At 43.2% G+C, this 12,992-nt stretch overlaps 1 protein-coding gene across 1 annotated transcript in view; it reads right to left on the minus strand.

Annotated features, from left to right (window-relative positions):
- Positions 1 to 2,013: 2,013 nt before the first annotated feature.
- SH3PXD2A (SH3 and PX domains 2A) overlaps positions 2,014 to 12,992 on the minus strand; it is a 262,339-nt gene continuing 251,360 nt past the window's right edge. The window contains exons 11-14 of the mRNA XM_067300208.1: positions 9,361 to 9,695; positions 8,453 to 8,502; positions 5,864 to 5,983; positions 2,014 to 5,738 (exon numbers count right to left, since the gene is read on the minus strand). Of these exons, the coding sequence (XP_067156309.1) occupies positions 3,843 to 5,738; positions 5,864 to 5,983; positions 8,453 to 8,502; positions 9,361 to 9,695 (2,401 nt within the window). The 3' untranslated portion in view covers positions 2,014 to 3,842. The remainder of the gene's footprint in view (positions 5,739 to 5,863; positions 5,984 to 8,452; positions 8,503 to 9,360; positions 9,696 to 12,992) is intronic.

Consider the following 12,992-nt stretch of genomic DNA (forward strand, 5'->3'; position numbering starts at 1 on the left):
ACCTCAATAACGAACTCAGAAGTGCTCATTATCATTAAAGTTGCAGTATACAGCAAAACAATTTTCACATTCTCAAATTTTGTTTTATGGAATTGGATTTGGGGTTTTCTGCCAGTCCAGATTCAAGACTCTTTTCGGAAAGCATGGACAGCCAGCAAGCACAACGCGCCAGCAGCCACCTCTTCCTCCCAGAGGAGGGCTCCCTCCAGCTTCAAATGGCTTTTCCTAAGCCCTGCAGGGCTCTTCCTCTTAAAAGTCTGGTTCAAGAATAAATCAGACAAAAAAATAAATTTAAACAGTACTATTGATTTCTGCATTGAGTGTTCACTGAGGTGTATGTTACTTATAAATATTGCTCTTGATCCAGTGTCAGTTCTGACAAATTTAGTAAATAAAGCTTAAGGTGACATCGTTTTAGAAAAGATCTAAAACCCTTTTAGCGCTTCATCATCCTCCGAGTCACCCTTCCAGGTTGTGTTGCCCCGCCGTTGGCTTTTCTGGTTAAGTTTAAGGCCATTCACTGGTTTCGCAGCCTGCAGGGAAGACGGCTTGCTATTCAGGCTGTCAGTGGAGCTGACTACGCACTAGCTGCTCACTGAGGGGGGGAAAATTAAGAAAAAAAAATTCCTGATCTTGCAGTTGAAATAAATCACTGAGATATTATGAAAAATGTAAGAGGGAAGGGAGAAAAAATTTTTTTGTTTTTTTTTGGTCTTTACTTAAAAATTGCCCCTTTAAACATGAGCTAGGACAACTCAAGGCTTTGCTCGGGCACCCTAGGCAGCAGGCTGGTGCCCGTCCCTCCCGCCAGCGTGATGAGCCCCTCGGCCATGCACAGCATCCCTGCCAAAACGGGGGTCTTTCCCCTGCTCCGCCGGCGGGAAGGGAGCCAGACCACTGCCTGCTGCAGCACCAGCCCATGTTTTTTGGGCAGACCCTCTCAGCCAAATCCGAGCCACACGATGAGCCTGCAGCCAGCGGGGACATGGGCTCGTGGCGGCCGTGTGACAAAAGCCACCGGGAGCTGAGGCTGCCGTGAGCCCTGCGAGGGGTCCTGTCCGGCAGAGCCGGGGTGCCAGGCTCGCTTTTGCTGGATGCAGCTATTTCTCATAGCGGCAGAGCCACGGGCTGCTCTCCCACCCCGGGCAGGAGTCCCAGCTGCAGCGGCTCAACGCAGAAGGTTTGGGAGCTGTGCTTTCACCTTCCCCCCAGAGAGATGACCTCGTGGGAATGTCCTAAACAAAACTTGAGCATATTTTAAATAATAAGTTAATTCTTAATAAATATGTGCTTGAAGAAAGTGATAATTATATACTGCACCTTTAAATAATGCACTTGGTTCTCTGCATTGGCTTCCATTTTGGTTTCTTTTATTGTTAAAGTGCATTAATTCAAAATAATGAACCACTTCCGCATCATTATTGTTAAAATAAATCATAACAACATTAATACGAGTCACTAAGTCACTACTATTAGTACTGCAATCTAGCAGATAACTCTATGTATTGCTCTATTTAATACTGTCCAGCAGAAGAATATAATACTTCTATTATAATCTCACAACAGCTCCAGCAGTCTTTAATGGCTGCTACCATATTAGTACAACTAAAAATGGGGAGAAGCATGAGAGACCGGGCTGCAACGCCTCAGACAGACATCCAGAAAGATGTAGCTAACTGGATATATACATATATATCGTATAACAAGACGTAAGGTACAAAGCGGGCTCCGCGCATTGGAATAGGGGCTGATGTGCAGATACACCTCCTTCTCCTGCCGCCCCCGTTTAAACGGATCCCAGCCAAACGCCCTCCCTCCCCGCTCTGAGGCTCAGAGAGCTGCCGGGACCACAGCGCTGCCCGTGGCCACTCGTGCCACCTGCGTTTTAAGCTAACAAAGGACATCAGTCAGCTTAGCTGTAGGCAACTCTCTCGATGTTGGCATAGCAATTAATAAAAACCCCAAACCACACCAAAAAATTAAAAAAAAAAAAATGAAGACAAGAACAACGTATAAATTGTATAATTTTTTTTTGGCAGAGAAACATCCCTGGTAACACACGATATTGTTGTGCTATTTTACTCAACCCCTTGATCCCAGCTACTTAAAGTCTTTATAACCTTTACCTTCCAAGCCAAATTGGTATGAAGCTCTGGTGGAAGAAAGGGTATGTATCATTTTGTGTAAGCCAGTAGTGAAATAGTCTGCCCCCTCCCCCTTAAAACCTACACAACACTGCCTATTATTTAAAGGAACCAAATAACGATCTTAAACAATTAATAAGGCCATAAAAAAAAAAAGCAAGACTTTCTCAAGTACAGTAGGGATTTAGCCGATGATGTTTACAGTACAAGAGTTGGCTACCTCAGGAATAACTCCAAATTCCAAGCCTTTTCCAATGGATGCCTCTTCCATTTCCCACCACTCTACCCCTTGTGTACCACATTTCAAAGCATGAGTTAAGAAAGGCAAACGGAAATGGAACTAGAGGAGGCAGCTTCCTGGTTAAATGCATTTTAGACCTAATTGCTTTGATATTAAATCTCTGAGCCTGAAAAGCCCCAACACATGTTCCAGTACAAATGTACTCTTGGATTCAAGTGGGAACGGAAACACATTTGGCTCCTACTTCAGTTTTACGTCTCTTCTGGTAAACCAAGACAAAAAAATAAAATTAAAGTAAACCCAGAATGCACAAAAAAAAGACAAAAACAAAACACAGAAAAACAATTCCTCAAAAATATACAAATTAGGATGTGCAGACTGAGTTTGATGGCTTTTTATCCTCCCTCATTGTAAACACTGATGTTGCAAAAGGTTACGGCTATTTCTAACTAATACTTTTGTGGGCCCTGCCAGCAGTCAGCATGCTTGGATTTGGACCAGATCGCAAAAACAGGATCGACACATTCGACAGCTTCCTTGTCTTCAGTGTCTTAAGGGAGTTTTGTACATTTTGATACTATGATCGCTTTGAGAAACCCAATTCTGGGAAGACAATCAACCAAGATCTCCTGGAAGGAGTCAGACACAGAACTAAATACGGAGCCTATAAAGTAATCAATGTGCTTAAGCATGGGGTTTGTGGGTTTGTTTTGTACAAGCACCAGTAGGCATCACTGCCCTAGAACACCTGAAATCCCAACTCAAAGAACTAGACAGAGAACAAAAGGAAACACAAAAGAACCCCCAGCCAACACCACCTGATTGCCATTTCTGGGGAGTTAGCAGTAACAACAAAGCACAGCTGAAGTCAGAGACCAAATCTCTCCACAATGAAAAGGCTCCAACTCTGGACCAACCAACTGTTGAGAAGAGGAAAGAAGTGAGCTTCTCCAAAGGGTTAGAGTCCCCCTGTGTTTCAGAACGCAATTTCCATTTGCTTCTCACTGTTAGTAAGTTGTGGAAACACATCCAAAACTCTTGGGTATTCCATGTATGGACAAGAATGAGGAGAAAGGGAGCCAAGACTGTAAAACATCAGAGTTTGGCACTAAACTCCTCAAGTAGATGCATCTGTATTTCTCTCACAAAAGGCACGCATTTGGTTTCCTATCAATCATGGGAAAGATGGGATGTGATACCCTGTTACACGTACAAGATTATTAACAACTTCACAAAAAGGCATTTGACTATGCTGTATCTTCCTCATAGTTGCTTATGACACCTTAACCCCACAAACCTCTCCAGAACATGGCAGATTTGTCCGCAGCATAGACAGACTCCTTTATCCCTTTGTACAAACTTGGGCACAGGGAAACGTCTTTTTGTGTAGCAAATGTTTTTTCCACATGTACACAGCAGGAACAGTATAAATTAGGGAGGTTAGAGACATTGCAACATTAGTTCTTTTTCTCCAAATAATTTGAGGGCACCCAGCCTTTGAATGGTTTCACACCATTCATGATCTGGCAGTACCACCAGCCATTTGGGTTCCTTTCCAGGACCTCCATGCAGACACCTTCCTGAAACCCTGCAGTCTCTTCATCCCCTTCATAGTCTGCAATGGAAACATAGATGTCTTTGAGATTGTTGTGGATGAACTGGGATTTTTCAATGGGTTTTGGCCTGACAGTGGACACGGGGATCCCATTCCTCTGGGGAGGGAGGTTGGAGGTGGTCTCCAAGCCCTCTGTGCCTGACCTCTCAGCCTGCTTTCCCTTGGCGTCACCTGGCTGTGATCGTGCGTTACTGAAGGAGGAATTCCGACGGACGGTCCTAAGATGATCTGTAGATGTTAAAGATTCATTTCTACGCAAGGAGCAGGACAGGTTGTTTTCCTTTGGTGGTGGAGACACAAACACTGACTGTGGCCGGACAGCAAGCTGCCTCACACCATTCCTCATTTTGACTGGTCCTGACGTTTTTGAAAAACCACCAGGAGGTTTGCTTGGGATGGGCGGTGTTGCACGTTTGCTTTGGTTGATGGTGTTCAAAGCCTGAACTCTCTTCTCTATCTTCTCTAAACTGTCTGACTTGTTTTCATTTTTCCTGTTCTTGAAAAGTGAGGCATCAGTCTCTGTTACTGTGGTTTCTCGCTGGTTATCAGCAAGAGCCAAATAATGGGAAGGAGCCCAGCCTTCCATATCTCCATATTTCAGGTACCACCACCCACTGGCTTGCTTTTCCAACACTTCTACTTCTACTCCTGCTGGGAAGCAAATTTCAGAATCCTGTACCTTTTGGTATGAGTCAGTGGTCACATAGAAACATCTGGAATCATTTTCTTGCTCGGTTTTGGCCTGATGGCTGGAGCAAAAAATGCCACGGGAAGGAGCTGTAATGAGATCAGCTGAGCTCCTTCTAACAGGATCTTCTTGGTTCTCAGAAGCTGTGTGGGGGGGGCTCTCAGACTCTTCACTTCTCGAACCTTTAAGTCCACCTCTGAGTTGCCCAGTTGGCCTCAGCTGACGTCTTAAAGTGCTGATATCCATTTTTTCCTGACTCTGAGACTCTGCCTTGTTCAGGAAGGGTTTGGGCCTAACAATTGGCTTTGCTCTAATGGAAGGGCTCTGCCCAGGCTCTTTCTTCACACCTGTTCTTGGCATGCTACGTAAGCCAACATCTGAAGCTGACCTTGGTTTCGTCTCCTCACTCCTGGAGTAGTGACATTTTCCAAGATCGGGCTGGACGTTTTTGTCAGTCTTGGGCTTCACAAGTGATGTTTTAGGAGAGCTGGAACATGGAGAGTTCCTTCGGATTAAGGAGAGAGAGGAGCTTTTCTGAGAGTCGGAGTCTCCACTAGATTCCTTGTTGGACAAAGCATCTTCCACATAACGCCTGAATCCCTCATTCTCATAGATGGTCTCCTCTTCGTGGGCAACATCCTCTGAAGACTCTCCCACTTTGAACTTTGTTTTCTGAAGTGATGACACAGGAGAAGGCTTGAATTGCTGAAACAATCGTTTTTCAGGAGTGCTCTCTTCACGATGGCTTTCATTCACTTCACACTCTGAGTCAAAGCCAAAGGCAGGCACGTCATACTCAGGTTCTTCGTATTTGAGCTTGTGGGGAGAGTCCTGGGCTTCCCCTGAAGAAACAGTTCCAGGAGCTGTTCCTTCTTCAGAATCTTTTGGTTTACTGGGAGGTGCTGGGGGAGGAACTTTTGGACGGGTTAAAGTACTGGTTCTTCTGTTTAAATTTGGCTTCTTCCTCTTGTCAATGTAAGATGCTGGAGCCCATCCTTCCTTCTCTCCAATCTGCACGTACCACCAGCCACCAGAATTCTTTTCTATAACCTACGAGATGACAAGGAACATGTGAGGCAAAATCTTAATCAATTGCTTTTCACACTACTCCATTCTAAGTCCATTCCTCTGCAATAGCTGAGCATTATTTTCCCAGCTGCATTGTCATGGCTCACCTCTGCCTTTTGTCCTCCACGAAAGCTTATCCCATCAGAGATACAAGACTGGAACTCTGCAATAGTGTAGTATTCCACTTCCACAGAGGGTGGCTCTGGTGGTTTGGGCAACTGAAAACCCTATAGCAAAAGAAGTAGTTTTGTCCAATTAAGCCATAGAAACAGTGGGCTGAACAGCATCAGTATGAAAAAAAAAATATTTGCCTTCTCAGATGTGCTATTTACTAAAGCTCTTCCTATGCTACTTCCTAATGATAACTTCCCAATTCTCTAGAGCGGAAGCTGATGCATAGAGATGGGCCACAAGAAAGAAGGCCTTTCAAACTACACTCTGTTCATAATGCCTTCACTGGCTATTAAAACTGTGATAACCTTTACCTGAACAGCAAAACTTTTACTGATAGGCCATAAAGTGTGCATTGCCATTCCAGCCACAGTAACAATAGTCCATTTAGTCTGATATTTTGTACAGAAAGACTCAGTTCTGGATGGCTCGTTACAACTATAGGAAATGGCTTTGCACCAAGCCCATGATAAGATTCTGCCCATTCCCAGATATAATATTTTAACATGTAATGCTAATGAATTATTGCTCTTCATCTGCTCCTGAACGTTAAATAACCCAAATTCTTTAGTGATATGACCTAATGGGCATCTTCTGTAGTAAGAAACAGGGATATTTGAGAACCCTGTAGCACTTTTCAGCTAAAGTGAGAGTGGAAGGGGAAGGGCTTGAGGGTGAACCAGAACCTCTGCTCAGCCCCAACACCTGAATGCCAGCACAGCCTACATTTGAACTGCATAGAGGCTCCACGAGAAACAGGACACTGCTACTTAAAACCATTCTGGCAGCATACCAGACTGCTTTAAAAGCTAGGTGCCTTTACATTAAGCCTTTCCATTTATGCATTTTAGAATTTATTACAATTATTTTTAAAGTGATAACTGGGATGAGAGTCCCTTCAAGAAATCCTGTATCCAAAGCTTTTTAGATTATCACATTGCTTTTCTACAGAATGACTAGAGGATGATGAAGGTTCACAGCTTCTGAGCTTCACTTCTCAGTCCTAGCAGAAGTGCAGCATGTCAGAATCTCACAAATACAGGTCAGACCTGCAGCAAATGGACACAGGACAGCAAGAGACACAAGATGATCCTAAAGCCATTAATGAGAGGAAGGAAAAGGACGCACTGTGCTTTATTCACACGCTCTCTGGTTTCTGAGATATCCTCATTGTAGCTAACAAGCTGTGTTTCATCACGCACAGCATGTGGCACTTTGCAGAGAATGCATCACTGCACCTTAGGAACTGTGTCTAACAATGTTTTAATTAGATGTTTCAGCACTATAAATGCTGAAATACAGCAGAAGATGCAGTATAATAAAATGCCTTCAGATAATAGGATGGTTTGGATTAAATGAAGATAATTGGAAACAGCAGACATGTTCAGAGCTTCACATGTATTATCACTGTTATTTTTTGCACGGAATTAAGTTTAGTAGCCTTGTCAAAACAAAGCCTAATTGAAAATAATGCAAAGTGAAATAGGAAGAAAACATTAGCATGCTATTCATCCAGTTTGTTAAGAGACGTCTCAGATGACGCACAGACAGAAGAACTACAAGTCACGTACTGTTCATAAAGGGTGCAAAGTCAAGTATTATGCCCCAGCCATAAACAAGTTATTAGCGTGACTTTTGTGTGGCTAGACTACTGAGTAGCCCCCATGTGAAGATGACAGTCCTAGCCTCAGAAGTTGGTTCAAACTTCCAGAATTCCAACCTCGAGGAAAAATGATCACAGGAGATCTCATTTTTGTAGCATGCATCCTCCCATAAGATCCCAAGTCACTGTAAATATACACAACAGTGAAGTGCAGCCACCTCAAAGACAGGAGTAATGGAAGGAGGGGAGACATTCCTAGTTGCTAAAGACATGTGATCTGTCACTAAGATGATACTGCTTTGGCCAAAAGATATCCAGAAGAACTTTAACCCTTCTGAGTCATCCAAGTGGGCTTTAATGCTCATGCACAGCACACAGTAGCCTTACTATGTTCTCCCTTCTTAAAACTAAACTTTTCCTCTTATGAAAAGTAATTAATTTTTATGCCACCAGTTCTTCATATGGCAGAAGGATGGGCATGAAGCTGCTGCATGTCATCAGTTTAACAGTCCCACACCCTCACCTGCAAAGGCTTCTTATAACTAAATCTAAGCAACTGCTTAATGGACCATATGAACTTCACTCCCTCAAAATACTTACTTCAGTAGCACTGAAAGTCACTGAAGTGACTTATTTCCAGATTCAAGCGTAACAAATCATCAAGACTTTTTCAACTGAGAGAAGGCAGAAATTTAAGAATAGCTCAACATTTGCTTAATTGGGGCAACATTTTAAAAAGCAGAAATCCCTTGATTAACATTAGGATGCTCAGAGGTCTGTTCAATACTTCAATAATAAAATGAACAGCCATGCAAATAAAGCACCTCTCGGACACTCTCTCTTGTGCAGCTATAGGAAGTCTCTTAAAAACACACCAGCACAGCTATCCCGCTGTGTCTATATACCATAAAACAATACAAACCAGACTGGATTCTCTTCGTGGGGGAGGCCTTGTTCTTAAATTTGGAGAACCTGAGCAGGAAAGGAAGAGGAGAGAGTTTATTTAACTTTGTAAGTACTGCTAAACACATTTTTCAAGAGCTCCCTACTGTGTTATACAGCTTGAGAGTATTAGAAATCAGTATTTGCAATATTTGAGGCATCTCCCTGAAACAATATAGGAAAATATGAGGGAATGTTAGAGATACCAAGATAAATTTGCTATTCATCTCAGCAAAGCTAGGAAATTCAAGAGGAAATCACTGCCAGAAAATAGTAGATTATATTTTCTGCTGGAACTGACCAGCTCCAATGGAGAATGGCCAGCAAGGAATTGGCTTAGTGTCTAGTTTTCCCCCCAGCAATAAAAATAATCCACTGAATTAATAACACTCATACCATCTTCTGTCATAGTATCTTGCCATTCCTTGCACAGACTAGAGTTAAAAATCTGCATTTTGCAGATGAAATAAAAACACACATTATAGCAACTTGCCCAGGAAAACAGCAAAACAAAGGTAAGAAAAGGCATAGGTGGTCTCCTTGACTCAAACACCATCACATCATCTGCATTATTGAGGGGGGCAGGGGGGCACATTTTAGAGTGTTCAAAAATAAAACACTTCTCTGGAAAAAAACATATTAAGTAACTGCATATCAGCTAAGATATACATGCAGCCCTTGAACAAAGCAAACAAACTATCGCTACTAAGGAACGACTGTGTTCTGGAGTCCCTGCAGATCCACAGACAAGAGCAAAGATCTGCTCATGCAGCCTCAGCTGCAAGACCAGGACACACAGGGCCTTAACCGACAGACAATGCCACCTACAAAAGGCAGAGAAAGAGACACTGCAAACCAGTGGAAATCCAAACTTCTTTACTGCCTTACTTATTTGAGCTCTTTGTGGTGCTATCCTTGCTATAGCTGGGGACCCCTGGGCCAGTTTGGATGCCTGCTTGTCTGGGGTCATCATGGCATTGCCATTAGAGTCATTGCACAAGATGGGCAAGCTGATTTCCTTCTTGGTGATGTGGGATTCTGAGGTCTCATTTTCTGCTTGGGTTTCCTTGTCGGTGGATGATTTCTTGTTCAGCAGGTTACTGATCTCCATGATGTTTCCTATGATTTCCACTGGCCCAGTTAAGTTCTTTTTCCTAGATGGAAGATCATCCTTAGCCTTCTTCAGATACGAAGCTGGGGCCCAGCCCTCTTTGCCTAGATACCTGCAAATAAAAAAAAGGAAATACTGTCATAAACACAGCCATGTCATGCATTCCAGGTGCAATTACTAAGGCAAAAAGGATGGGGTTTAATATAAAACTAAACTTGCAATTCTCATATAAGCTATTGTGGTCTCTATTCATCTGCTACCTATTGGTTAAGCATCTCAAAGTCAGCTCAGCTAGCAGTGAACTGTTGACTGCTGTAAAAAGAGAGGTGCTACTGCTCACCATAAGGAAGGAGTCTCTTTGGGTAAGGAATACAGTTACTCACCAGGCAAAGAATTTCACTAGTTTGTTTCATGCCACATTTAGATTGTATAGGACAGACTCAGTGTTTCCTCATACAACAAAAAAGCAAACCAATGAATAAGGGATTTTAATCCATCTTAGGGGCAGCTCATAATGGAAAAGGGCTAAAGTAAGGGTGAAATTCATCCCAGCAGAGAGGCCCCATGCCTGCAGTATGCAGGACTTTGTGCAAGCTTCCCACCCGCAACTATAAAAACGGACCCTGCCCCTCCTCCCATAGCTGCCAGCCCTGTATGATTAACTTTTCTAAGGACTTAACTCAGGACTCAAAAAAAACCCAAACAAAAACCCACCATTGCAGCTTACTCTGTCAGTGTAAGGTCAAGAAACTATTTGACTAAAGAAAAATAGCTTTGATGAAGATTCATTTTCCTGAACAAGCTAGGAGCCATCTGAAGAAATAAACTGGGAAATCTGAACAGATACCTGAATCCAGTAAGCGTTCCCAGAGCACAAGACCGACTGCGCTTACTGTACTTCAAACTGAAGCCATTTTTTCACCACTGGGCTTTTGGGATGATGGTTTTTCTAACTCCTGCCATTCCTAACACCTCAGCAGGGATTTCAGATTACAATCAGACTCCAGGGAAGACCACATGGATGAACTCTGCTTTCCCTAATGAAACCCTAACTTGCTACAGAGTGAGTCATTGAAACCCTTCTCCCTTTAATCTCTTAAGAGACCCAAGGCAGGCGCTTGAACTGTAAGTGGGAAAGCAGGCACCATTAAATTCCTGGTGCTCAGGAAATCTGCAGGAAATACAAAGGTTAAACCAGTAGGACTCTAAGGCTCTTTAATGAAAATGGAGACTCATTAGACAACAGAGGAAGGAGATGGGGGGGGAGGGGGATGTTAGCAAAGCATTCCCTGATTTTCTATCAGATGAGCAACTTTGCCATGCAAACACTTAGATTCTGAGATTAGCTGTGAGATTTCTTCTGCAGGGCATATTGTGGGCTCATTCACTACACCAAAACACTCAGTGGCAACGGGACTTTACAGAGAAAAATGACAAAGCAATGTAGGGGTGCTTCCCTAAACTTCATTAGGGTCTTGCTGAACAAAAGTCAGTACTTTCAGCAAACAGCATGAGGACCTCTATGCCCAGAAGTCTGCCTTTCCCTCCCTGCCCATCTAGGTCAACCAGGGCAACAAACAGATACCGCTTCTCCCTGCCTATCTGCCCTGCCACATATGAAGGTAAGGGTTTGGGATCTCCCATGCTCAGAGAGTTTAGTGTCAAGTCTTCAAGGAGTCTGCTGTCAAAGAAAAGTATCCAAAAAGGTCTGAGCTGGGTTTGCAGCATGGAGACTAACAAAACAAAAAAACCCAAACACACACACACCCCACAACACACACCCAAAACAAAAGAAACCCTCAATACATGCCATGTCCCCCACTGTGGCATCTTAGTGCCATTTTCAAGCAGTGACAAGTGATGACTCCATCCCCTTTTGCACAGCTACTGACCAGTGCTTTCTGCTGCCTGTGCTGCAGGGAAGTAGTTTTGAAGGAACCTTACAACTTTACATGATCTGGAGATGTCAGGCTTGCGGTCTGCCAAGACAAGAAAGCCACATCGGCCAACGCACTGAGCGCTCCAGTTCCAGAGGTTACTTTCAACAGAGCGTGATTGTGCAAAAATCAGCAAGAAAAAACATTTCCCTTCCACCTTAGTTTATGGGAGACTTAATATGTTTAAGATCAGAAAGGCAGCAACAGACAGATTCTGTACTGGCTCGTTAGTTCTCCTGCCAACTATATGTGTTTGGATCAGTCCATATAGCCCTGCTGCTTCAGACACCTCCGATCTCACACTGTTTCCCCAAAGAATAGCAGCAGCAATAGCTGGACAGTTAACTCCGGGCAACATACCCTCAGAAGAGGGGCAGCTGCTAGTTATTTCTTTGTGCAAGTTAGTAAATTCAACTTGAAGTTAAGGCTAAGCAATAGCTGCCAGATGCAATCCCACAAATAAAAGTTACTTATGTAAGCCAAATAGGCTTGCTTTTTTACCTTAGTCCCTGCACTTGGCAATCGCAAAGCCCTTTGCAAACATCACCTTAGAGGACTATTTCATCTCCCCATTTTATAGGTGGAAGAAGTAACCAAGAAATCTTCAAGAAATCTTGAATTAGTAATGATCTTCATTTTGTATCTGAGAATTGAACCATAAATATCCTTCCTTCATTTACATTCACAACCTACAGCAGACACTGCAAACCTTATCCCAGATTCCTTCTCATTCCAGTTCAGCTAACACCACCTCAACTGCACTTCATCACATGGGCTCAGGCTCATGACAAATCACAAAATGAAGCAGCAGGCAAATAAAAAGTTCAAGTAGCACATTGCTCCTTCTCTTGCCTGCAGTCCTGATCGGGCACCATGAGATTACCTCCAGTGACAGTAACTGATACAAAGGAAGATCTAAATGATGAATGGCCATGGCAGTTGGTAAACTGCACTGTGGTCAGAATGGGAAGTGCACAGATCCACTGCCTCAATAGAGCAGTAACAAGGATCCTACAACAGAGCCCTCCATATGCTTCTCTGAAGTCCAAATGCTTTTTTTAAAAAAACCATATTGTGCACAGGGCAAAATAATGAAGGACACCAATATTAACTGTAGCTTCCACTACAATGGAATTGGAGCATTACAGAATTTAGTGCAATGATTTGGCTCCACTGTGATTCCAAAACCCTCCCTGTTAATATTACATGAAGGAAAAAATGGATTCAAACCATAGGAATGTTTAAAAAAGTCAGAAGTGCCTCTGTGAGTCTGAGTATGAGAGTCACATCTGCTTTCCAGCTCCAGAGCACTGGAATCACTCCAGAGGGAAGCAAATGGGGGGGCTGGAGGGGGGGGGGAAGAGAAGAAAAAAGAAAAAAAGAAAAAGAAGGACAGGAAATGAGGATCAGCACATGGCCAGGAATTTGGGGAAATTACATATTTAAGGTGGAACAAGCTAATGCCTTTAAGG

Source organism: Apteryx mantelli, chromosome 7 (genome assembly GCF_036417845.1).
Source record: "Apteryx mantelli isolate bAptMan1 chromosome 7, bAptMan1.hap1, whole genome shotgun sequence".
Classification (NCBI taxonomy): domain Eukaryota; kingdom Metazoa; phylum Chordata; class Aves; order Apterygiformes; family Apterygidae; genus Apteryx; species Apteryx mantelli.